General features: G+C 41.1%; 1 protein-coding gene across 1 annotated transcript in view; it reads left to right on the top strand.

Annotated features, from left to right (window-relative positions):
* The first annotated feature begins 4,396 nt into the window (after positions 1 to 4,396).
* The window catches only part of LOC142398639 (neuropilin-1a-like), a 118,852-nt gene continuing 95,840 nt past the window's right edge, over positions 4,397 to 27,408 (top strand). Inside the window, exons 1-2 of the mRNA XM_075482717.1 lie at positions 4,397 to 5,093; positions 5,967 to 6,141. Of these exons, the coding sequence (XP_075338832.1) occupies positions 5,027 to 5,093; positions 5,967 to 6,141 (242 nt within the window). The 5' untranslated portion in view covers positions 4,397 to 5,026. The remainder of the gene's footprint in view (positions 5,094 to 5,966; positions 6,142 to 27,408) is intronic.

Raw genomic sequence — 27,408 nt, 5'->3', positions numbered from 1 at the left:
ACCCTGCCCTTAATCTGAGCAACTGCTGAATAGATTAAGCTGCAGACTGCAGCTCATTGTGAGGATGATGAACGCTGACATAGAGGAAAACTGAACAGCTCTTATTTCCAAAGAGCAGAAAACACAAGAGTTTGGTTGAGGAGCCCACATATAATGAATTACCCTCCATTAGTGCAGTGTGGTAAACCATTAGCAGCTCTTTTAAGTGTTTGATAATCACTTTTTTATCTTTGTTTAGCAGAGAAGGTGTGCTGAACAAGCAAGCTCTTGTTAATTACAGGCAGCCACACCTGGGAGTTACAGTCTTTAGCTGATAACCGCTGAGAGGATCCCAGACAGGATTTCAGATGGACAAAACTCCACCATCCTCTCGTTTTTTTTGATTAGTCTTCAAATATAATCTTTTTCTTATGAGCATTATGTGTAATGAGGTCAAACCTTACCACTTGTAAAACCTATCACGGGCTCTGAAAAGTCCCAAACGTCCAAAAAGCTGAAGTCACACTCTGAATGGAGGATTTGTTCGTGGTTGTTTACCTCAGGAGGAAAAACAAACGGGGGCGGCTGGTTGTTTACGCAGGTTAGAATGATGGTTGCTTATCTGTTTAAAGGAAGGTGGGTACGCCCTCACTAAAGTAACACAGAGCACGAAGGTGTCTTTGAATGGGAGATGTTTTCCAGGTCACATTTAGCCAGTGATGTCGGCCTGTTCTCCAACAAAATGAGCTGCAGCCAACAGATCTGACTTAGTCACATTTACCTGCTGTGTCACTTTTTAATATATATATATTTTTTATATTTAATAAAATAAAATAATTACCTGACGACTTGTTGTGTGACATTCACAGTACAATACACTCACGTCTCCCTATACTACTAAGCTGTGAGAGTATAACTGGGAGGATATAGGAGCCAAATATATGTACATACACATATATACACATTCACACATAGGAAACGCTCGGTCCCATTACAATATGACAGCGATGCAGCAAATACATATCTACACAGAAAGAGGAGTAATCAAGGAAATAATAGGAATTTAGAGAGAAAATACTGTTTTTTGAAAATGAATAAATGGAAAACTAATTATAAATAAATCAATGTCCAACCTTACCTGCTGTATCACTTTCAATGCACAGCAGCAGAACCCAGTTTGCATCATGCTTTCCTCCTCCATGGTTTCCCTAACAGCAGTTGGTGCCGTACCTGAGCTGTTTTTCACAGAACTTCAGATTAAATAAATGTAATAATCTTATTACTGTGAGTGCGGTAAGAAGCCAACGAGGGCTCTTTATAACACTGACTGTGCCGCGAGTTTGAACCTTAAAGGGACAGTTCGCCTCTTTTGACATGAAGCTGTATGACATCCCATGTCAGCAACATCATTTATGAACATCTTCTTACCCCCTGCTGCGTCCTGTGAGCCGAGTTCCAGCCTCGTTTTGGTGTTGATGAAGGTAGTCCGGCTAGTTGGCTGGGGTTTAAAAAATAAAGCGTTTTGCCTCTCTAAACAATATGTGTTCAAAAGAGTAATACATTTGCATCACAAAATCGTTCTCCAGGAAAAAGTCCATAGTCCCAAGCGATTGTGAGGTCTGACTTTTTCCTGGAGAACGATTTTGTGATCCAAATGTATTACTCTTTTGAACGCATATTGTTTTGAGAAGCAAGACGCTTTATTTTTTAAACCCCAGCCAACTAGCCGGAACTACCTTCGTCAACACCAAAACGAGGCTGGAACTCGGCTCACAGGACGCAGCAGGGGGTAAGAAGATGTTCATAAATGATGTTGCTGATATGGGATGTCATACAGCTTCATGTCAAAAGAGGCGAACTATCCCTTTAACCCAAAAATTATATTTTTAGCCGATCTCATGAATTTTTTAACGTGATTTCATGATGGAGTGAACCGGCTGGATTGTTTCACAGTGCAAAATGTTGCAGTTTCACGATATTAGCTGAAAAACAGTAAAATTACTACGTTTTCTTTACTCTGCTTCCTACGAGGAAACCGACTGAGCTTCGGTGTGTTGGCACGCCAGCGTCCAATGTCTCCAAACGTAAGTCTGGCTGGTTTTTACTTGGTTGGAAGTGATGGTGGAAGGTGCAAACCAAGGGACTTTTGTCTCTCTGTTGGATGGTTAGGATTAAAATGATCGTACAAGGTCAAGTATCCATAGGAAAAAAAATCTACACGGTTACAGTTTACACATTCGTGATTCCAGTCATGTCACATGAGCGCTACTTCATAAGAAACAACAGCCAAGGGACTCATTATAATCTCACGATTTACAACCATGAACTATGGCTGACACCAGTGTGTAGTGTAGAAAAGAGGCACAGCCTTCTGTGTGTGTGTTCCTCTGAGAAACTGACTTTCAAAAGTCAAAGGTTTGGACTCGCTCACCTCTTAATTTTTAGTGAAAAGGTTCTTTAGCTTTAATTACATGACTGGAAGCTGCTGCTCTCTCTTCTTCTGTTGTTCATATGTGCCAGTGAAGCCACGAGGAACATGAACGTCTGTGCCATTAACAGGTTGATGAAGCTACTAATATTACGTATCTCAGGTTTGAGAAGGCTTTATTTAATCTAAACCATGTTTTCTGATAGCTTTGGTCAGCACGTTTTTCCTTGTTTCTATTGCCAGGATCTTCTGGTTTTGTTTGGTCATTTGGTTTTCTTGTTTAATGATTTTGGTTTCCTCCCACTCTGTGTTTTACTCATGATTACACAGTTCTGTATCATGGTTTTATTATTAGGGCTGGGCGAGTTAACTCGTTATTATCGCGTTAACTCGTTAATTATTTAGCGCCGATATATATTATATTATATACATATTTTATAGAATATAATATATTTTATAATATAAAATATACATTATTTATATATTTTACATTATATTATAAATATCGCGCATTCACGCAGGTTTTATTTTTTTTAAATGTAATTTTTGGGGCTTTTTTAATGGATAGGAAACTCGGGATACGGGACTCGAACCGGGGCCAGCTGTACCCACTACGCCACGGACCACCCCTGTTTTATTATTTGTTTTATTATTGTAAAAGTCTGTTGCTCACAGGCTTTTATTTTGTAAAAGTCTGCTGCTGTCTGCTGTGGAACCGGAAAAGGAAGTAGTCGGCGGATCCACCAAACATGGAGAAGGGTACGGAACTTTTACTCGGCCATTTTCATTTTAAAGTTCTTCCAGACGGCGGAGTCGACAGAACCAAAGTCATCTGTAAACACTGCCAAGTTGAATTGTCTTCTCAGCGTAGTAGTTCCAGTCTAAAATATCACTTAAAGGCAAAACACACAACTGATAGCAGCAAGTCATTCAAGGAAACAGACAGTGGAGCGAGGCTTCTACATAAAAACTACAGAAAGATGCTGATGTTAAAAGTGTGTTTGCACAACAAATGTTATGGCACTTTCATTCATATGGCAGCACATTTAAAATAAAACTAAATGCTAAAAGCTATACGCTACTTTTGGATTCATTTTGGGATTTTGCGTACAAATGCGATTAATCGTGATTAATCAGGGAAATCATGAGATTAATTAGATTAAACATTTTAATCGTTGCCCAGCCCTGTTTATTATGCAAAGTCCTCATACATTGGCTTTCTGTGCTCCTAATTGTCACACCTGCTTCGCGTTAGTTGTTCTCCTCCCAACAGTTTCTTTGCTGAAAACTTGTCTTCATTTTCTTACAGGTATACTCCGTTACATCGAGCTCTGAACCTTTGACTTGTGTACTTCTCATTGAGTTTGATCTTATTTCTTTCTTTCCACTATCTCCCTCCTGAGCCAACATTTGGGTGAGCCCATACACATTTCATGAAATAAACTTGAACCCCCGTCTCCTGGGTGAAAGGCTTCTGTGAATCAGAATGAAATACAGTCTGAGAAATGAAGGCACACAAGCCGCAGCAGCAGTGGAAGAGGCAGGTTTACGTGATGTGTTCACAAAATGACCCATCCGTGCCATGCGCGCGTCAGTGAGACGCGCAGACAGTGGTTGGTTCGATTTTCACCGAATGTGTCTAATTTAATCTTGAAGTGGATTCAGGAAAGTTTTCCATGAACTCCACCCTCAGCATTTTGGCTAAAAATTTAACATTTGCAGCTCCAAAATTTACCCAAAACAATCAACTAAAATCAGATTCATGAACATATTCGAACTGTATGCGCAGGTCACCAAAGAGGGAACAAATAAATCTCGCTTGAATCACATTTGGCTCCCTGTTCACACCTTGAACCAGATCCACATGTCGCCACCGTGAGTTTCTCTCACGTTCCGCTTTCTCTCCTCCTTCTAGCCCCGCGCGCACGCACGCACGCACGCGTCCGGAGCGCACGGAGGGCGCACCGGTGTCAGTTTGCCTCAGCCCTCCTCCGTAACGGTAGCTCTCGCTGCTGGTTGTGCGCAGCGGCATCTCGGAGCAGGAATTTGGGGAGTGGAAATTCCTCTGTTACTTTTTATGACTCGCCTCGTTTCTTCCTGACATTTTCGCTGTGGCGGTCGCTGCGAACGGAGTGAGAGCAACACTGAGATCCGGAGTAAAGACCAGTGAAGCGGCGCTCTGGTGTTCCCCGCGGTTGGTTTTCACTGACCACCGATTAACTCGTGATTTCTCTCATTTATTTTTCACTCTACATCTGCCATTTGGAAGTACGTCCATCGCCTCTGCTGGGTATCAACAGTCAGACCTTTGAGCACTAATCGTGGGCGCACTGCTGCCACTTTTGGCCATCGGATTTTTCCTTAGATTCTTTCCTACGTTTGGATATTTTTCGTCTCCTGGAGATGGCAAGTTGTTCCCTGACAGGCGCAGGGCTGTGGTGCTGAAGCTCGCAGGATGCTGGGGACCCTACAACCAGCAGATCTCTTACTTTGAGGACAATATCGGCTCGTTCTCCTGACTGGACGTAAACTCCGTTGGACGTTTTCTCCTTTTCGTTTGCCCTTGTTCTCTCTTTTTTTTATTTTTACAGAAAAATTTGGTTGTGCCATTTTATAGAGATGCGTAGTGGATTGCTATTGTTCCTTTTCACCCAAGTCATCTTGGTGTCTTCTTTTACTCCGATTGGTAGGTGTTGACCGGTTCTCTGTGCTTCTTTGGTTTGATAACATGCAGCCGAGCTGAATATTGATCAGTTTTTGCACCATTGTTACCTTTCACCTGTTATGCATCGGCTTTCCCTCTGAGAGCACGTATGCAGGGAGGTTAAATTGACAATATATTTACATATATACTGTTAATGCTGTTTGTACTTCTCTGACAGATTGGGAAATAAGGATATTACACAATGCAGGGAAATTATAACATCAATGATATGGACCTGAGGATGAACAAACTATTTAAATTACAAACTAAAAAATATAGTAAAATAATGCACAACATCAAGATTTTCTCAGTGCTTTAATAAGATCACAAACATGCGTCTTTTCATCCATTCAGAGACGCTTTTTGGAGCTTTTACGCGCGTTGCCACTGAAGCATGATCTCCAGGCAACAAGCAATTTAATAAATCATTCACTGAGAAAATTAAATTTAATCATCCTGACGGTGGAAGCTCACCTCGGCTTCATGAGTGTGATCACACCTTACGGCGGTGATGCGAAGAAGCCTCACTTTACGCCACACCTATTCCAAAATAGCCTGAAAAGTGAAAAGTTTTGGCACTTTTTCAGGACGAGAGTGATTTTTGTTGTGCGGGTTTAGAATTCTAATGTGTGGACGGATCTTTGGCGCAAGGTAAATTTTAGGATATTTGGATTATTAATGGTGTCTCAAAATGAAAAGTGTTTGCATCCTCGCTGCCGCGCGTGCTGATGCGCTTTTAATCTTTTGGCACCAAAAAAAAAAACGCGCCATCGGTCAACATCAGAGTGCAGTTCAGTGACCAGAAAGTCGGCGTCTCTCCACTAAAACAACTTTCTGCCCTCTTCTGTGGTGCAGATAATTGCGGGAGGAACATAGTGATAAACGATGCGGGCTACCTGACCTCCCCAGGTTATCCCAGCGCCTACGATTCCTCCCAGCAGTGCGTGTGGGTGATAACCGCCCCAGAAGCAGGTCAGAAGATCCTCATCAACTTCAACCCGCATTTTGATCTGGAAGACAGAGAGTGCAAGTAAGAGTTCACTCCTCACCCCCTCACCCTCTCGCTCTTTTCTTCTCCCACCCTCCCTCTCTCTCCCGCCTTAATCCTGCCTGGATACAGTGGCACACTCTGCCATCTATTGGTGAAGGACTTACACGTCCGCTCCCAGGGAACTGGATGTGTAAGGATGAGATATGGCACGGAGGGTACAGGCAATAATTTCAGAGGAAATGGGTTTTGATAGGCTTTGTAATTCATACTTGATAAGAAGGGAGCCAGACTTATGGCATTTGCGTCTGGCTAATGGTTTACAGGAGGGTAAACGCACAAAAAAAAACTGCTGGAACCTACTTGATTGATGCACTTTAGTTTTCTCATTTCAGGAATAGAGACATTTGTGCTTATCTGTCATTTGTATTTGGTGGAGAAATGGCTTCTAGCATTAAAAGTGTTGCTTTGTCAAACATTTTTGGAGGATTATTAAGAATGAGCTGATGCTTTTATCTCCACTTTTGCTATTTTTCAGATCAATTTCTCGCATTGATAAAGGAATGATTAGCGTTGTGGTTTGTGCATATGTAGAGGATTAAACAGCAAGAAGTATTAGTATGTTTTTAATGTTAAATGATGCAGAGCTGCTTTTATTTCCCCTATGTGATCATTGGAGGGGGGGTGCAGTTGATGTTTGAGCCACTGGTCAAACAAAACTTGCAGAAAATGACGGCATCTTGGATCCTGGGAACTTGTGATGTGCATTTTCACGCAATTTTCTGATATCCTGTAAGACCAAGGATCATATCTGAGCATAAATTAGGTATTAAAAGAAAAATAAGCATATATGCAACCATATATTCATCAATATAAGTGGTATGTTTGGCCCAGGCCAGTCAGGAGGCAGTGTGGGTCATCCACATTTAATAAAAACAAAAAAAACACATTGGTAACTATAATCATTCCTGCACGGTCCTGATGATGCTTTACTTTGCATGACTGTTCAAAAGTTGCAAACAAGGAGCCACACAGAAACACACATAACCCCTTTGTCCCCCTGTCATTGACAGGAGAACACACTCTTGATTGTGTGCATCCATGCAACACGGCCCATGTGTTTTTATGGCGGCTCCTTTGTCCTCTTTTTAAAGCTCCATAAACGGCTCATGTGTAAATCACGGCTGGCTGTCCCGCTCTGCCTCACAGATGGGAGTTCTCCAATACTATTGGATCATGTTTCACCACCAAGGGACTAATAAACCATTAGTGCTCGGGACAGATAGTGGATATCGTGTGTCTTTTAGTAGATTACACGTCTTTTGCTGTGTTGCAAGCAAACATGAAGGAGAGCTACTTCTTCCACAGTTCATTCAGGTGTGCCTCTTTGTGATAAACCTGGGAGCCGTGTAAATGTGGAATAATGCTGTTTTAGTACTTAATGAAACATAATAAATCCTGGTGATAAAAGTTTAGACTGGGCCTGGTACTGTAGCACACCACAGATGGAGTGTTATTGTCTGCCCAGATGACTTTTCTGTAGGTTAATCTCCTGCAATAAAGCGGCTGTAAAATAAAATATTACAGTTTTATCAGAGATTATCACAACCATATGTGAGGATGGAAAAAATCAAAGTCTTACCAAGTATATTTGTCTCATTTCTAGTCAAAATATGTCATTACACTTAATATAAGACACAACTGCCTAACAAGTACTATTTCAGCCAGATATAGGGACTTGTTTGAAGACAATACATCTGGAATATCTTGTTAAATGAAAAAGTCTTCAAAGCAAATAGTTTTGAGTCACATATCATATTAAACAAGCTTTTTTTTTTTACATTTGAAGAGGTTTTTAAGCTAATTTCAATATCACTTTTATCTCAAAAGTCCTAAATATCACATCTTATTTCAAGAAATCTTGATTTCACTAGTCCCATTGGCAGATTTTTTGCTTATTTCAAGCAAAAACTTATATTTGGAGGGGCATTTTTTTCCAGTGTGGTGACAGAGCAGATGCAAATCTCTTTTTTAAAGTGATAGTCCTGTTCACTTTGACTCCACATGCCTGATTTCCCATCTTCCACTGGAAGGCTGCCGCAGGAATCCGAGCTGTGACCGTAGAACAGCCTGACCACCCTGCAGCCACCTCAACAAGTCGTTTGGCTGCTGCCTCCGGGGTCTCCGGTTTTGCTCGATTGGTTTCATTATTTGTTGTGCGAGTTTGTGTTGGACGATGACGGGGTGTAGCTCATGGCTCTCCGACTTGGCAGGAGTTGTGTTGTTTTTGGGAACGAGTCAAATGCTCGAAATATGCCCGTCGAGGGAGGCCTTTAAGCCGTTTGGCGAGACCGCAGTCCCACTTAAAAAATTTCCTGAGATGATCGAGTTTTGTTTAGCTGATACAGATGGCACACCGTCCGAGACGGAGCAAGATGGTGCAATCAGGGAGAACGTGACTGTAAATGGTAACGGATTATAATGTTTAACCACGGATTTGAATAGTTGAATAGGTTTTGCATTGGCCTCTGTTGGTATAATGTGACACTTGTGGCTGCAAACATCTGCTCCGCTGAACTGTAAACACGACAAATCCTTATCCTTTTACATATTTTGACCAGAAACTACTCAGATAGTATATGTTGTCATTCATGAGGATTGGTTTGCCTTTCTTTTAACAATTTTAAGCAGAACATCTTTATGTTTTGACTGTCAAACAAAAGGTGAAATTTCAGTTTTCATCTATATAATTTAGTGTAACCTCAAAAAAATGCAGTTATTATGAAAGGATCAGCTCCCACAAGAAGGAGAAATGTACAAAAACTAGCTCTATTATTACATTATCAAATGGTTTCATATAATATGTCAGCAAATGGGGAAAATGCCCATTTTTACTCACCAACAATCCAAGGTTCTGTGTCACTTCTTTGCCTTGTCCAACCAACAGTCCAAAGGACAAGCAAATTCAGTTAACAATCAGAGGAAATGCAGGAAATCCTCACATTTGAGAAGCTGTGTTTGGTATTTTTTCCTATTCTCCTGTCCAGTTAAGGGCTAGAATGAGCAACTGATTACAGGAATTATGGCAAGTGATTGTGTTTGTCAACAAGTAAAGCAGTTAACCGACTAATATCTCCGTTTTACTCACTGATATCACTGTTCCTGTCACAGCAATGTGCCTTTCCAAGTGTGTTGTTCACGTAGATTTGGATATTCTGTGGGAAGCTCCAGCCAGCGTGATTTATGCTTCTCGAACATCGTGCTACGCCATTCATTAAAGTACTCTCCTAATTGAAATCCATTGTTGGAAATACAACCCCACCTCCTATATCATTAAATAGCATGTCGCTGCCCGCCCAGTTCTCCCAGTCCCATAATGAAATTATTGGACCAAAACGGAACAAACATCCTCCGTTGCTGTGAAACGTGTCTGCAGTTTGGTAACCAAACATAAAAAACCATAGCAAACAAATAACGGCTGCATTCCTGACATGTGTGCAACGGATTTCTTCCCCATGCGGCCTCGGGACCCAGGGTTTATAATTATGCTCCGTAATTACAACATTTTTTAAAAATAGATTTCAGCCAGGAAAAAAAAAAAGGGGGGGGGATTCATGAAGAAGAATATTGGAAGGAGTTCTGTAATTAAATAAGATGATATATCATGACTTTTATTACAAAAGCAACAGTTTTGTAGCCTCATCTTATCAGAAAAGTAGCAAAAATAGGACACTGTAGTATCTTATGAGATTGACTTTGAGGTTAAATAGATTAATCTGGCCTAATTCTTCTGGGAAACGGTCAGTCTGGGTGATAATTCCAGCAACGACCTTTTACGTCCACGCACTCTCGAGCGATGGACAAGAACCAGCAACACTCGTCTTCAGACACATTCAGATCTGTGGGCTGTTCGTCTTATATGGAGCGGCACCAGAACAAGTCTGTGTCTCACGTCCACGCCTGAAATAGCCGGTGAATTGAATCCCCGCAGAGAGCGGAAAAATAAAGCGGAGGCATGGATGAGGAGCATGCGTCGGCAGCCAGATAATTTGAGACATCTTTTAGGAGTTGGCTGAACTTCTTCTTCCTACACGGAGGCTGTGCTGGCTCAGCCTGCTCTTCACACATGCACAACACACAAACATGCACAGGCTGCCCAAACTTTCTGTCGCTTACAGTATGCTACAGTGTGCACACGCTCCTCAAATGCCATCTCACGCATTCGTACTAATCCTGGAAACTTCAAAGGGAAAAAGCCTCTCTTTCCATCTCCTTTGGAGGATAAATATTGGAATTATAGATCTGTTGTGCTGTTTGATGCAATCTTTCTTTCTTTGGTGTGGATAAATGACCAAAACACGATCACATTTACAAAAAAACGAACAATGAGAGATTAAAGGAGCCTGAAAAGTGGATAAAATGAACAAGAAGTAAATTAGTATTTATGGGAAAGCAAGAGAGCATTGACGCTGATCTGAAGGCTGAAAACTCGATGCAGGGCTGTCTTATTGTTTTTAACAGAAGAGTTAGCTCCTGTTATATCTGACAGATGATAAACCTTCATGAATTTACACCTTGATGGAGTTAATAAACTGTCAGTGGAGTGTAAAACCCACAGATTTACAACAGATGGGATGTCACGGGTTTGAAGAAGAGTAGGTGCGGCTATGAAAATGATTGCGGCTGTAAATAACTGCTCCGTGTGGACCACCTCGATGCGTTTTGGCATTTCAGGGACATAAATGGAAAAATCTTGGTGCTAAAATGGTCAGGAGGATGCTGAAAACTGGAAAGAGGAAGGAGAATCGGAGGGAAATGCTATGCGTTGTTCCACAATGTGATTGGGGATTATTCGGTCCTTATGGTCTGTGTTCTTCTCAAACTGAGACAGTCACAGGACCAACATGTCACCGCCCAAAGGTGTCACATGAATGGAAATGCACTCTACAAGGGTGTTTGTGTGCATATTGTCTTGGTTTGTGAGGTTTGGTCTCGGTTGATTGATTGAGATTCCCTTCAGGAATCACAAAGTACCAGAGATGGGGACTCGAGTCACTGTGACTTGGACTCAAGTCGGCTCAAGTTGCTGATTTGATGACTTGTGACTTGACTTGACAAAAAACAAAAGACTTGAGACTCGACTTGGAAGTTAAAGACTCTGCACTTGACTTGAGACACGATGACTTGAATGACTTGAGTGTTAAGCATCTAGCATAACTTCCAACTTTGTTCGTCATTTGAAGATCCATTCTGAGCAGTAAGTGCTCGTCAAATTAGCTAATATTATCCTGTTAGCCTAGTCGGTAGTTAGCTAACGTTAGCTTGATATGATACGGGGTGGACAGGTTGGACACATTGGCCAATGATGTTTACTGACAGTTACTTATATCTTTGTATTTTCACTTTATTAAGATCAGATTCTGCAGGTAAAATTGCAATAATAAGGGGACTTGACTTTGACTTGACCAAGAAAAAATGACTTGGGACTTGAAAGCTAAGACTTGAGACTTGCACATGTGTGACTTGGTCCCATCTCTGCAAAGTACTGAAGTATCTCATATACATCGCAGGTACTACATACTTGTGTTGGTTGTGTTCAGTGTGGGTGGCTGTATTAATGCGTGGGTGTACAGCTGGGCAATGGGCAAAGGTATTTCTGGGTTAAACTAAATGGAAGAATGAAAGATTATCAACAAAATGACAAATAGATTATCAGATTGATTAGGTTTTTTTTTATAGATCGATAGATTGTCAGCAGAAGGATTGTTGCTGATTAATTAACTTTCAGGGTAAATGAATGAATTCGGAACGATTGATTGTATGGTAGCATTGGATTGATGGATTGACAGACGGATGATCAGCTAAATGGTTGGGTTTCAGGGTGACAAGGTTAAGTGTCAGAATGGAAGCCTGTCTAAATGAATTGATGGATGGATTGGTTTATGCTGGATAGAAAAATGATCTGATTAGCATATTATGCTTTGATGAAAGGACTGATTGAAGAATAACAGGATAGATGAAAGAATTGACAGACTGTAGAAGAGCCAGCTGGGTCGGTGGCTCCAGTGACGAGTGGACAAATCTATAGATTTATTGTGGTTGGATAGAGCTTTGGATTATGGATAAAGGGATATACGAAGGACGGCATGGATCAGTAAGTGCATGGTTACATTGGTTCACAGCGGATAAATGGATTGACATACTTAACAGCTGACTGGGTGGATGGATGGATGGATGGATGGATGATTGAATCCTAAGACTGATAGGATTGGCGGTGAATGGATGGAAAATTATTTGTTGTGAAAATGGAAACAGACCAGATTGGTGTACATTTTGTTGCCATTTAGAGGAAAAGGGATGGATGGATTGCTGGATGAATTATAAAATTGATTGTTTGATTATGGAAGAACGAACCAATGGATGCATGGCTGAATTGCCTGGTGATGAATGGATGGATCACATGAGTGATGGAGCAGAACAAATTTCAGTAAATAAGTAGGTGATTGGAAGAATAGTAGGACACAGCTGATGGATAAATTAAAGGATGTCTGAGGGGAAATTATGGGATTGATGGATGATAACGGAAGGATGGCAATATATATGAATACATCAAAAGGTGGATGGATGGATAGATAGACATTCTTGGATAGATTTAGCATGATAGTGATAAATTGATCTGAATGATGATTGGATTACTGGATTGATTATTAGATTAAAGGATGTGAGAGGGAAGATGGGTGGAGGCGTGGAATACTTATTCAGAAATAGATAAATTATAGAAAGATTTTTGATTGAATTATAAGATAGTTTCACAGTTAAGATCAATGAATTACTAGTTTACTTAAGATTTTGATGAATTTGAGCATTACTGTGTTATGATAGCAGGAAGAATACATAAACTAACAAATTTACAGACCTTTGTTTGGTTCAATGGATGGATGGACAAAGCAGTCAAATCGAAAGGCTGGCAGGCTAATAGAGAACAACAACAGACAATGGATACATGATAGAATGGATAGATTAATTTGTGAATTATATGATGGGCTGGTTATTCTGAATAGATGGATATACAGCTGGTTGAGCAGCTTTGTTACTTTATCTTCTTAAAGTGCAAGACAAGATTACTCAGCAACCCTGCCTTCAGTTTTGTTTTCTGGCTACAGCGCAGAAAAATGCCACATCATAAAGTATTGTTGTAATTCTCAGCCCTTTTTTTAATGTGGCTTCATACCGAGTGGTTGTTTAATTCATTCTTTGTCATTTTCAGAGGAAAAATAAAAGAACCTCCTCCAGATGGTTGTGTTTTTCAGTTCAACACTGGCCACACAAACAGGAAGACAAAATGTGCTGCTGTCACGAAACAATTAGCTTGTGGCCTGCATCCAAGAAAAATTTGAGGCGTGAGCCTTTCAGAAATAATTGGGCTGTTTTTATTTGTTTTTTGCAGTGATATGCTACTTTTTGTTTAAAAAAAACACCAAACAAGCCAAAAATATGACACATAGCTCAATTATTGATTTTTCTTTTGTCTGTTTGCTTCTTGTCTGAATGAGCAATTGAGGCTCATTAAAGAAAAAAATATTTTTTTATTCAATATTGTATTTACTAGCAAGGTTATATACAAGTATTAAAACAAAAAAAGATGAACAAACCTTGAATTTGTACCAGTTTTAGGTCAATCTAAATAGATGTTCTTCATCTTTTTTGCAAAAGACAAATAATATTCAGTGTTTTAACTGGTACGGTTGCCAGATTTACCAATATATCTCTCATTTTTTGCGGTCTTTGCTTCCCAAGAGGCTGAATTTCCATGTTGCAGCAGCATCTCTGGTATTCCCTCCTGCTGAGGTCAAAAAGCCCAAATACAGTTTAGCCATTGATTTCTTAGTGCTCACAAAAAGATGAAAGACGGGAGGCGGAAAAACAAGTTCAAAATGAGGAGAAAATATATGGCCAAAGTAAGAGTTTGATCTCAGAGATGAAGCGTGAACAACAGGCAAAAGAAGTGAATAGAAACAAAGAGATGAGGGATGAAAAGAGAGGTTGGATGGGGACTCAGAGAGACAGAGGGCTTCAGGCTGGTCTATCATGGTCAGTCTAATCCTGACCTCTGTGACAGTCTTCTCACTGTTTCTCCTCCTCCTGCTGCCTCAGGCTGTTCAGTCACTTTTCTTTTTCTCTGTTCCTCATCATCCTCTCCTCTCACTCTGAACTCCATGTGGACTTGTCATGTTTTCATCCCTCTTTTTGCTCTGTTCGCCATATGCTCTCCCTCCCCGTCTGACTTTGCTCAGTGTGACAAATGATTGTGAACTCTGGACTTTGTGAGGCCTGAGCTCTTGGCTCTGTTTAACAAAAAAAAAAAAACAGTCATCACTGCCTACTAACAGCTGCCATTTCTGTTGTCTTTTCTGAACTGTGTTATCACAAAGTATCATTGATGTGAATCAGTTTAATACGAGAGCAGTGAATGGTTTCACAAAATGATGGCTAACATGCTAGCGTACATGCTTAAATTAAGCTTGAGTTTATCATTTTATTTCTCAAGCAGCTCATTTGATCTAAGAATGACGTCGAAGCACAATTGTGAGCCTGAATTTTAACGCAAACCCCTTATCTTTCTAAAAGTTGTGGTACTTTTAGCTTAGCTTACTTGTTAGCCCTAGCTTAGGGCTAACAAGTAAGCTAACCCTTATTTGCCCGATGTTATCTAAAAACCTAAAATAGCTAAATGTAGACTTCTTATTTTGAGATTCTACAAATAATAATACCTGTTATCATCTAAAATTTAAACTGGTTATGTCCTCTACATACTTGTAGAGTTTTAACTTGACAGTTTTCATGTTGAGAAGCCACAAAATGTTTGACAGCATATGGGCACTCCTGGTAGAAAGTGAACAGGCAGTCTCATTCAATTGATGGGTTTCGTGCTTACAAACATTACTGAGAAAATACAATTTATACAAAGGGAAATCTGTGTGCACACAGATACTTAGATTCATATTACTATGTTCTCTCCAAGTATTATGAGATATGATCAGAGATTTGCAATATGAGACACAAAGTGGAAGCTGCACAGACTTTCGCTGTCTTTGGGATTACTGGAAGCTCAATCCACCCTTTTAGTGCCCTGAATCCACAGTCTTATCTGTTCTTGGCAAAGAGATGTGATTGTATTATTATATATTTTCCATCTATCTTTTTTTGGTGGCTGGTTTCAGTCATGGAAAAACTGCCTTCATTTATCTTTTCTTTCTTCTTCTTTGCTTTGCTTTTGAGTGTGGCCCTGACAAGCAAATCAAGATGAGCATTGCTTTCTGCCCCCAGGTGTGCATTTCTGATGTTGCTCATAAACCTTTTAGTCTTTTAGAATGACGACAGATTAAAAACCTCATTTAGATGTAGCAGGGTATGGTGGTGGTTAATACTGAATTTCCAACCTTTTCAAAGAACGTGACACCATTTTACAAAAGACTTGTGTATTGTGGAGCTTGTTGTCAGTTTGTTTGTTTGTTTGTTTGTTTATTTAATAGCAGTGACACTGATGTCCATTTTTATCACAATGAACAAAGAACTGCGACTGAGGGATTGGTTCAGATTAGATGTACACGTTCAAGTCGTTTGAAAGAACATATTAAGTTGGTTTATCTTTGGTGAATGGTGCCAAACATTTTTAATTTAAGTGCCATCAACTATAATGATTGACTTCCACTATTTGGTCAGAGGGTCTGAGTAAGAACAGTGGAAAAATACTGGTGTATAGACAGACTTTCACCAGCTGTCTCTGGTTTGTCAGCAGCAAATATTTGTCCAATGGGAGAAAGAATGAACTTTGAATCCTGCCATTGTTTTTCTTATGTAAGTGAATATTGTTTAGATTTGCTTCTCTAAACAATTATGGCCACAAACTGTGTGAATCATCTTGCACATATGGAAACAGTGATGCGCACATATTATTCTAAGGCAGACATGAAATAATAGCCCACTTATACACTTACACAAGCTAAGAAAACACACACACACTCTGGTACACACACAATAACACTAACAAACTGCTGTGAGCAAACGTGGACCTATTGTGCCTTCCTACTCACAAACTTTCACAGACGAATGAAAACACATGTCAGATTAGATCCTTAACGAGGAGAGAGTTTTTTCGCGGGGAGAACCCCACTCGGCAACGTCATACACACAGCTGCGATCCCAGGATTTACAGGATGCACTTGCTGATACACTCCAGATGTCTTCAAAGCCTCCCCCCCCCCTCCCATGCATGACAAAGGGGATAAACAGCTGGACTCTACAGTGAAGATGAAGCTCGTTTTAACCATTCACTGTTCTATAAACGTGTGTCAAAGCTCACCGTATTTAAATCTACTTTGAATATTCACAAAATTTTAAGAAAGAAAACGACAGATGTTAGCAAGTGGGTGTTGAGCTGATGGATGGGTTGGTTGTTTAAACACATTTGAAGAGGCAGTGAAGCTTTTGAGTAGGTATCGTGAACTGTATTAAAAGATTATGGGATGTCTGTAATGGCACTCTCATTCGGTAGCAGTTTTTCTTCTTTGAAGCGTACCCTGCTTTGTTGTTGTTGTTGTTTTTTTTTGTGTGCGTTTTTAACTAAATCACATCAGGATATATAGTACTTTTGACCATTTTCTGGACTGAGGTGCAGCTACAGCAGCTTTTACAGAAAATGGAGCAAAATGGCTCTGCGAAGGACCGAAAATAAAAAAATGAAAGAGTCTAAAACACAGTGAGGAGCGAGGCAGGGACAGAACAAGACTTGGCATAAAGATAAACTACTAAACACCAAATCAAACAGCGGCGAGGATCTGACAAGGAGCAAAATAAACCCGAGTAATAATCAGTCGACTGAAACCAGGTGCGAACAACAAACAGAGGAATCAAAACCAAGGCTGTGTTTGAAACCGCCTACTACATTCTACATACTACATACTGCATACTCATCAATCAGACGGTATGCAGAGCGTTTACCCACAATGCATTTCGCTCCTGCGCGAGCCGAAATCAGCCGGCCTGAAGCTGATTTCGCTTAAGCTCTAAACTCTGTAAACTTTAGCAACATTTGAAACATTTTCAGGTGAGAAAGTAGTCGTTTAGATCCCCAACGTGTTGAAAATCTGACAAAATACCGGCTGTTTACAATTTTGTTCCCACGAATTCGGCGCTACTAAAGCTAGCCACAGTGAGCAACGCACTTCCGGTTATTTTCACAAAATAAAATACCCGTTGCCTTTTATCATAGGGAAAGCCATTAGGATACAATTGGTGCTTTTGTTTTGAAAACAGGAAGTGAACCTACCCTGGTTGTAGCTAGCTTGAAACTGCCGTTTTGACAGGAAATGACGATCGACGACGTCGATTTCGGCAAATCTAGTATGCATCCGGGAACTTAAAAAAAGTTAAAGTTAGTAGGAGAAGTAGGCTGTTTCGAACACAGCCCAACTCCTCATCTTATTCTCTCATTTACACACACTTTTTATTTGCAGAAAATGTCCAGAAAGGACATAAGGATATATATAGTACTTTTTGACCATTTTCTGGACTGAGGTGCAGCTATAGCAGCTTTTACACATGAGCAGAAAATGTCCAGAAAATCTATGCACAAAAAATGGCCCTCTGTTTACCTTAAAGGGACAGTTCGGAGTAGATTCACCCTAGGGTCATTTGAACCGTGACATCCAGCCAAGTAGCCCACCCGAAGTTGTATAGCATATACAAAGTATATGCTATATTCTACATGTTTTTTTTTATGAATTTTTATGTTGTAGAGTTGTGAATTTATTTTATCATTGGAGAAATTGAGCAGCCTTGCTTTGTTGTCCACAGTAGTAGATCAACCCTCATCTTACTTTGAAGCTCCCAGATCAAGGAAGTGACGTCGACGCAGCTTTAGCTGCAGAGAAGCTATCAGGCTTGTGTTGATAATAATAAACTCCTGGACTATGTACAAACTTCCAAATGCATCGTTTTGTGAGTACAGACCATATTTGTACTACTGTAGAAGTTTGGTGTCATGGCATGTGATTTTAGTGTGGTAATTTTGGAGATACTGCCAGGGTCCGTTAGCGCTTGTACTAAGCTATTCGGGATAACTCAGTAACTCAGCTGATGTTCAGCCAAGATTAGAAAAACTGCGGGTGGGCTACTTGGCTGGATGTCACGGTTCAAATGACCCCAGGGTGAATCTACTCCGAACTATCGCTTTAAGATACCTTTTAAATGGTCAGTGTAGTGGGGAATCAAAATGTCCTGAGAGAAACCCACCCTTGTGTCTGGGTGTCCCGACAGTCACAAGATACCAATCAGAATCAAAGTGATCTAAGTGGCTGTGACTGAACTTCACTCCATGTGATTCGGCTTCTGTCGAACTTCCTCCATGAAAACAAGATGCCGAGCCAAGAGGAGGTCAGTGTCGGGACACGGGGGTCGGAGGTCAGTCGGTGGGTCAAACCGTATTTTGACCTCCTTCTGGGAAAGGATGAGCAGCCGGGGGAGTCTTTTTGCCTTTTTCAAAAGCATGTGTGACAGGAAACCTGCACCCAGTTGCATCTGGAGTTGTTGCTCAGTAGCAGAGATGGACAAGAAAGCCTTTGTTTTCTCAGATTATAAAGGAATATGTTGTGTCTGTCTGGGCAGAAATACCCTCCGGTTGTAGAGGATGCATGCACACATATCTTGTGGGCAGATGATACACAGACAAATATGTGGGAGGCATAAACACACAGCTTACATCAATGTACTCATTGTGATGACCCAAATCTTTAAGGTCAACTCTGAGCTTTGCCTCTCGAAAAAAAAAAAAAAAAAAAAAAACTGGGACTTTCTGTAGTTTCTGTTCCTATTGATCACCTGCCGGTGTTTCTGAAACGCTGTTATATTAAGCTTTCGGTGCATTAAGGAGCTCAGTGAACACTGGAGTGACTCTGTGTCATGAGCGCTATTTAATTATGAATCAGACTGCTGAACGATGGGAACTCAGCAGGTTTAAAGGAAATGAATGCATTAGTCATTGTAAGTGTTGAAAGCGTAGACTGCACAATAATCAGCGTGTCACCATAAAAATCATCTGTTCTGCCGCTCTGCGCTAACTCGCAGTATGGCGCACGCTACGATGAGTGATAATAGAAAATTTGCTACAATGTTTGTATATTATCCCCAAGGAGAAGTTCTCAGGTTTAAGTGAAAGTCCTCTGCTGACAGACACTTAAAAGTAAAGGTCTTTATGTCTTGGCGGAGTAAAAAAAAAAAAGCATTTCTAAATGTTTCATCTGGTTCTTGTGAGAATATCTGCTTCACAACCTCGAATCAATCACGTGTTTTTTTTTCCTGTAAAACCTGTTAGCAGCGTGTCGATTATCATGTTTAATTGTTAGCTTGGAGCTCCAGAGGCAGTAATCCTCAAAGAAAACAAGATTAATTTGGGTGTTTATGTCTTGATGACGGAAAAGCTAATTTAGCACACGGGCTAATCTCCATAGAACTTGGTTTATTTTTCAAATGTTAGTCATTAAGTCCCATCACCGGCGAGCAGTTTTTTTTCTCTCAGAAGGAGGAGTGTTTCACAGCCTCCAGCCCTTCGTTTCTCCACCCGCCTTCCTGTGTGTGTGTGTGTCTGTCAGCTCGCCTCTCTTATTGCCGCTCTGCAACAATCCCTGCCGGAGTTTCTAAATTTGTGTCTGAACAGTGTTTGATAATTAATGTCACATGTTTTGGGGGGACAGGAGAGGCGAGTGTATAGTCAGGCGAGCCTCCCTGTGAATGCGAATAAGCTTGTCAGGGGCTGACGCGTGTCAAAGTGCAGTGGAAGTGACACGGTGTTTATTGCTTTGGCCTTAGCTCACTTTAGCGAGGTGTGGATTGAGCGTCGGTTGACAAAGCGCCTTTTTCCTCCCAATTCTCCCAGGTATGCACTGAAGAGTTTCGCCCTGCTCGGAGACACCCTTTTGTGTTTGTTCAAGTGTAAAGTTACCCAGACAGACTCAGGATAGGGCACATTTGATGCACTTTCTGTGCACAAAATCTCATTTTTATTATGAACAACAAATGATAAACGCACACATACAACATCTCCAGCCACAGAGGAACTTTTCCACTCTCCAAAATTACTCTTGCTCTTTTAAACTTTTCCACATTAAACACAAGCGAGTTTGCACCAAATCTCATTTCATCCTTCAGGGTCCCTAAACAGTCTAAGAGTGTAGGGGGTTCTCCTTCCCTCCTCTGTAGGATTAAGGCTTCCTAAATGAGAACAAATTCCACCTCCTCTTTGCCTCCATTTTAATTTCCCAGCAGAATTCCGCCGCCGAGGTGAAGGATGAGGATATTCATGCTTTGGCTGCTTGGCCCAATTTATTTTTCTGGGCAAAAGGAGGGACTGTTTGTTGGTGTATGATCCTACTGCCTTTAATAGGATTTGCTTGAATACATTTTTCTCTGTGCTCAAGTGTTCATTATCATTGTTCTCCAGGGACTGAGCCTTATACCAAATTTTCTCATCAAACACCGAACTCGACATTTTTAGGACCTCATAAACAGTCATGGCCGCTGGTCAGGTGAAGATGAGTCACTATTTTGCAAAATCCTCCTTTATGTTGGGACTGTTTGGGTTTTAGTCACTTTGTGTTTGAGGAACTGACATGCACACATCACTGAGTGTCAGAAAAATCGTCTCTTCATATCAAAAGTCAAGCTTAGAATCTCATTTACGTGGATCAGAGGTGTCATGTGACGCCATAATGTCTGATTCTTTTACATGACAATGCACGTCAGCCCGTAAAGCTCCAAATGGGAGATTTTGAATGAAATGTTGTCGGAGGCCAACCAGTTTTAAGTGCCTAGAATTAACCGGGTGGTTTAGATTAAATCTGATTAGATTAGATTTCCCTTCATTGTCCAAAAATGGGGAAATTCACATTGTTACAGCAGCAAGAAAGATCCTTAGCCCAGGAGAAAGATAAAGAAACACAATAGAAACAACAGCAATAGCAGCACTTGTACTGTGGCTACTGAATTGCACAGTGTAATACTGGTTATTGCACATTAATTATTGCACATTTGATCTTATTTCACAGTGTTCGAGTGCTTGTTTTAGCAGTCTGACAGCAGCAGGAAGGAAGGACCTACGGTATCTCTCTGTCATACACTTGGGGTGAAGGAGTGTGTCGCTGAAGGAGCTGCTTGGTGCACTGATGGTGTCCTGCATGGGGCGGGAGACATTAGCCTCATTCCCACTGTAGGAACCTTTTCAGGAACGGGGCCGTTTTTTCCCTCATTTGCACATACAGTCACTCGGGACCACGGCCCTCAGTTCCTGGAACCATTTCAGCTCCTTCTCCTCAGCTGGGTCTGTTCTGGTTTCCATAGGAACGCATCTGACGGAGGTGTTTGGTGGTCAGTAGCTCCGCCCCTTGTCATGTTGTCAGGCTGAAATGTTTCCTCATACGACACGGACACAACCTTGGCGTGTTTAATAAGTTAAACCTCCACGTGGTCTCCTTTGTCTGCGGCGCTCTGCTCTCCTTCCTTCATGAAACCAAGAAGTATGGCCTGCGCTCCATCCTTCGTCTCCTGACTCTCTCTGTGAGCTCTGCCAGCCTCCATGTTAGACGCCTGATGTGATCGTCCATGATTAATATCACCATCATGCAGACCATGAACACGGTGGCCTCCCCGCTCTCCATGTTAGCTTCTTGGTGCTGTTTTTTTCTTCTCTCCTTACTTTTACCGTTTTGTTTTGTTTTGTTTTGTTCTGTTTTGTTGTTGAATGTGGCGCTAAAGTAACACGTCGCAGACGGCTGCGCCGCATCAGTCCCCATCAAGGTCCCGACTCATGTGGGAATGAAATGAAACAGTTCCCCTGGGGAAGGGCAGCTTTTAGAACTGCTCTGTCCGAATGCGGCTATAGATTTGATCTCTGATGATTGATTTTGATTCAACTTTATTGTCATTACACATATACAAGTATAGCATAACAAAAAGTAGTTTTTGGCATCTCACCAGAAGTGCAAATAGCGGCAATAAATAAATTAAGTAATGTGCAAGTGAAAGCAATAATATAATGCATTTTTACAGATTAGTAATTACAGATAGTGCAATGAAATACAAATAAATATACGGATTAAAGTGCAGTGCTAATATATACATCTATATTGAGAGATTTGGGAGCAGAGTTCAAAAGGCAGACAGCTCTGGGGAAGAAGCTGTTCTTCATTCTGCTGGTTCTGTCCATCATTGATGATGGTTTTGTAATCTTCCTCCTCTTCTCTCGCAGCACCTGCACTGAGCCAAAGACAGAGCTGACCTTCTTGATTCGGTGCCTAAACCCAACCAAACAGCAAGAGAAAGTGAAAGGAAATGGAGTAGATTAGCTAAACAGCTCATATTTTAACATCTGATTTGTTGTTGTTTTTTGTTCTATGATGAAAACATATTGGTTTAAAAGAGTTGCAAATCATTGCTTTCTGTTTTTAGTCACTACTTACACAGCGCGCCAGCCTTTGTTTTTCCAACTGGACTTATAAATGGCTGCACGTGCAAGTGAGATATATAGTGGCATTAAGACACATATTTGTGAATATGTGTTGTTTATGAAGAGTAATGAAATGTAGTGAGTTACTCATTTGTGTGTGCGAGTGAGAAAAAGGTTTTTTTTTTTTTGGTAAACACGGGGGAGGTGAGAAAGCGATGGACTGGGGTGTGTGTGTGTGTGTGTGTGTGTGTGTGTGTGTGATGGCAGGTGGCATCGTGGAGGGTTTTCAGCTCAGAGACTCGGATACAACACACACATGCACTCCTGCGTGCCATCTGTAGCCTCCCAGCAGAGCTCAGCGCGACCGGTCAGAGCGAGTTTATCCGCAGTCAAACACAGAAACTGCTCGTGTTTTACAGAATGTGAACATCGTGGCCCACAGCCTCTCCCGTGTGTTCGTGTTTGTTCCAGTGTTGCTGGCGCTGTGAGGACCTGAATGCTGCTGCACGGTGGCATCGTGGAGGCTCGGTTTTGCTTTTTGGAGATGAAAGCTGTGGGCTCGGTTAGAGTTTGAAATCAGATGCGTGCTGCAGTGGACGACGCTGAAGTTGGCATCCGATTCAGCATAAAGGGCCATTTCACTTCATTTTTTTTGCATTTTGATCGGCCAAAAAAGGGTCCTGTATGGAAACTACATTACTTAGACTGCTCAAATCTGAAAGGAATTATTCTAAAGAGGCTATAGATTCATTAAAACCTTGTTTGTGATTCGTAAAATCTTTTTCTGATTTGTGAAAATACAGAACAGGGCCATTTTACTGCATTTTTGTTATTCTGCTCACACTAAACAGGGTCCTGTATGGAAACTACAGTACTTAGACTGACTCTTCGCACAAAGGGATGGTGTTAGATTGAGGCTGCCCGAGGTTTGAGCACTGAGCACCAGTTCAGGGAGCCTGCATACGGCTGAAGGCTGCAGAGGAAGAACCAACACATCAAACAAACCACCCAAAAACTCGCTGAATGGCTCGCATTGTTCAGAGATCTCATAAGCTGCCACATAGTTTTGCCTGTGTTGGAGATTTGTGATCAAGTAGACTTATTTAGGAGCCGTGGCTTTTTTCTTCTCACTTTAAACGTCCTTTTGGTGCATCGAAGTCACCAAACTTGCATAACGGCACTTGTATTCGTGACATAATGTGAAATAAACAACAAACTTTAGTGACGTTCATGCAAATAAACCCACCAGAAAACATGTGATATGAACATTTGTGCACAAAAACGTTGGTGAAGATGGTTTAGATGTTTGTAACCGTAGATCAGGGGTGGCCGACCCGCGGCTCTTTGTCTGGTTTCATTACGTTCATATCAAAATTTGTGTTTGTGGTTTTTTTTAATGCGCGTGTTCGCTTCGTTCGAGTTCAACACGGCAGCGGTCTCCAACCTTTTTTGCTCCATGGACCGGTTTAAGATCAGATTTTATTGGTCATGCATACACATGAAATTTGTTTAATTAATTTGGTTTAATGTCAGACAATATTTTCACGGTGTGGCGGATAAATACTTCAAAATAAAATGATACGACCAACACAGACTCTGTGGTATTTAGTAAATATACTAATAAACTTGAATCCACTGTGTACTTGTATGTAACTTTATTGGCAGCGTCCTCCTGACATAACATCCTCTCTGCCTCCTAACGCTCTCTGGTCGCTATGGTAACGCTTAAACACGCCTTCAAAATGCAGCTTTCTTTTTCTTAGTGGTCACAGCCTCTTCTTCTGTCTCCTCGCTGGGAAGAAGCTTTCCAAACACGTCTGTTTTTGACTCATTTTGCTCGGTTCGTGGGTTTTAATATCAGCGTCGATGCGTCACGTGACCGAGCGAGTCAAGAACAGACGGATGGAACGGAGAGAATTCGCTCATTTTTCAAAATAATGTGGCACTGTAAAACACAGAAAACAGTATTTTGAATGCCTAAAACTCACCTTTCGACCAATTAAAGCAGTTTTCAAATAAATCTCACAGATATTGACTTATTCAGCTTAGAAGGTATGAATGGACCTCCATGAATCCCAACTGTCGTGGACCTGGATTCAGATCCGTGATTTTTTTTTATTTTCCGGCGGACTCTCGGGTTGCTCTTGCATGTCCTGAGTGGGTCGTTAATAATTAAAGGAGAAATGATGGAAGCTGAGGTCGGTGGGTTTGGTCTGTTGGCAGACTGAGACACTGGAGTAGCCAACAGGCAGTCGGTAAAGAAAATACAACTTTTACCGTCTAAAGATGGCGGTTTATGTTGATTTTTAAAGTCTAATTTATGGTTTTGTACAGTTGTGCGAGTGCTTCATGACCCTTTAATGCTGAGACTCCAGCTTTAAGATGCAGGATCTGATCTGTTAGGGCACCAAAACAGCAGATTTATGGTGTGTTTGTCTCATATTTTACTTTCTGTTTGAAATGGAGTTTAGGTTGTCGTTGTCTGTGGGGTTTTCTTGTATTCTATGTTTCTTTTCTTTCTTTTTTTTACTAGTGGTTACTCTTAACTTCCTGTTTTATTCAGTAAGGGCTTGTTTCCTTGTTTGTCTCTGTCGAGGCTCATCTCAGTCGTCTCTCCTTCCTCCTCCCATTAACTTCCTGCTTGCGACCCAGAAACTGGTTCACCGCACCGCAGCGTACTTCGAGGGATGTCTCAAGTCTTAAAAGACGCTCAGGGGAGTTAGGAGTCATGTCATCACGTTTCTGTTGCCACCTGTGACATCTGAATGGGCCAAATAAAACCTATTTAATGCTGATCTGAGTCATAGACTGTTAGAGGATGCAGTTGTGTCATACCTCGTGTTTAGTTGATATATTCAGCCACTTCACCTCTGCTGTGTTTGCATCTGTGGTGGGAAAGACGAGCTGTAAACAGAGGACTAAAGTGTGTGCAAATGAGAGAATAAGATGAGGAGTTGGTTTTGATTCCTCTGTTTGTTGCTCGCACCTGGTTTCAGTCGACAGATTATGCCACCTGTGTTTTGTTAGCCATTACTCGGGTTTATTTTGCTCCTTGTCGGATCCTCGCCGCTGTTTGATTTGGTGTTTAGTAGTTTATCTTTATGCCAAGTCTTGTTCTGCTCCTGCTTCACTTCAGACTCTTTAATTTTTATTTTCAGTCCTTCACGGAACCATAACAGAGATGGTTACTTGAAGCACTTCTTAAAAGTTTGGACACAATTCCAGTTTTTGACTGATACTGCGTAAAAAGTGCAGGTAAATACCTCCTGAACAGATGATCTGGCATCAAGCTGCTGGCATGGCAAGTCGGGCTGAGCAATTTTATCGATACTGCGATATATATCGATATTTCGTTTCCCGATAAAGTATCGATCTTTCAGCCACGAGTATCGATTTATTAAAAAAAAAAAATTATTTAATTAAAGTTTTTTAAAGCAAACTTTATTGAAAAGTCAGACGTTACAATTGGTGAAAACACAGAACATTAAGGTAATACAATACAATGCCAGGGGGGTCACATTATACAAAACGGTGATAAATTAGTTGATAAAAATGTTGTATAAAGTGCACAGCTCTCACGTTTGTGACATGTTTGTTTGTTTCTGTTTGTCTGGCGGTGTTGTCCTTCCGGTTCAAAGGTCGGACCACCGGTCCAATCAGCAACGATTCATGTCAAATCACATTGTCCCTTTTTTACCCCCAGGAAATGATTCAAGATTCGAGATAGTTTTATTTGTCACATACACAATCATACATGGTACAATGTGCAGGGAAATTCTTCCTTGTGCTGCTACCAATACAAAGATAATTCAAATTAAATATGAATAAAAATGAATATAAAATAAGAATAAAAGAAAATGTATAAGGTATATGAAATGTACAGTATTAACAGTTTTAACGGATAGAAGTGGAGTCCAGTTTAACGCTCACTGTGGAGCAGACGGACGGCCTGGGGAAAGAAACTTTTCCTCATCCTCTCAGTGCCGGTTCTCAGGCTGTGGAACCGAATGATGTAAGTGTATCGAATCCTATCGTTGGCTGAATATCGTGTATCGTATTGTGAGATTAGTGTATCGCTACAGCCCTAATGGCAATTGGTAAGTGAACCCAGATCTGGGCCAGACCTATTTGCTCTGTGGAAACCACTGGCTGACTTTTAAAACAGGGGAAGCCCATATTACGCGTTCAGGGTTGTAGTGGCTCGTGCCATCCCAAAGCAGAAGATAGCAAAGTTAAAAAGAATTAGTTATAACATAGCTGTGTCTAGTATGACAAGTATGCCCAGCAAATACACAGAAAGAAGGTATAGACTTTGAAAATTCACACAGCGAGGCCAAAATCCAGTATGATGGAATCTAAGGCCTGTAAATGGCTGGATCAGAATCTGTGGAGCATTTTTCCCTGTCATAATGAATCCTTAGAGTTTGGTGGTGGTAAGTATTCTTAAAAAAGGTAACATTTGTGAATGGGCAGCATGAATTCTGGAAAGGAACAACTAAAAGTATTACAGCACTTTCACAGACAACCAGTCTCTTTGGTATCCGCTTTGGGACTGAAGCTCCAGCGTGCTTCTCCCCGCTTAAAAATTCGACTGCCACAGAATCTCTCATGATGGACAAACGCTAACTCCAATCATCACGACACAGCCCCTCATATTGACACGCCCACGTCTAATCTACCCCCAGAGATGCCGAGCAGCCTCGGACGTGATGAGTTTTTGTCGATTTAGCCAATGATGACCTAGAATTGTAGAAAAAAACTCTCCTCTCCCGCCCCCTCCTGAAGCCGGGCAGCCCTCGGCTCGGAAGCCC

This window comes from Odontesthes bonariensis, chromosome 14, assembly GCF_027942865.1.
Source record: "Odontesthes bonariensis isolate fOdoBon6 chromosome 14, fOdoBon6.hap1, whole genome shotgun sequence".
In the NCBI taxonomy this organism is placed as follows: domain Eukaryota; kingdom Metazoa; phylum Chordata; class Actinopteri; order Atheriniformes; family Atherinopsidae; genus Odontesthes; species Odontesthes bonariensis.
Note: the sequence above shows the minus strand (reverse complement) of the source record. Positions and strands in the feature narration are given on the sequence as shown.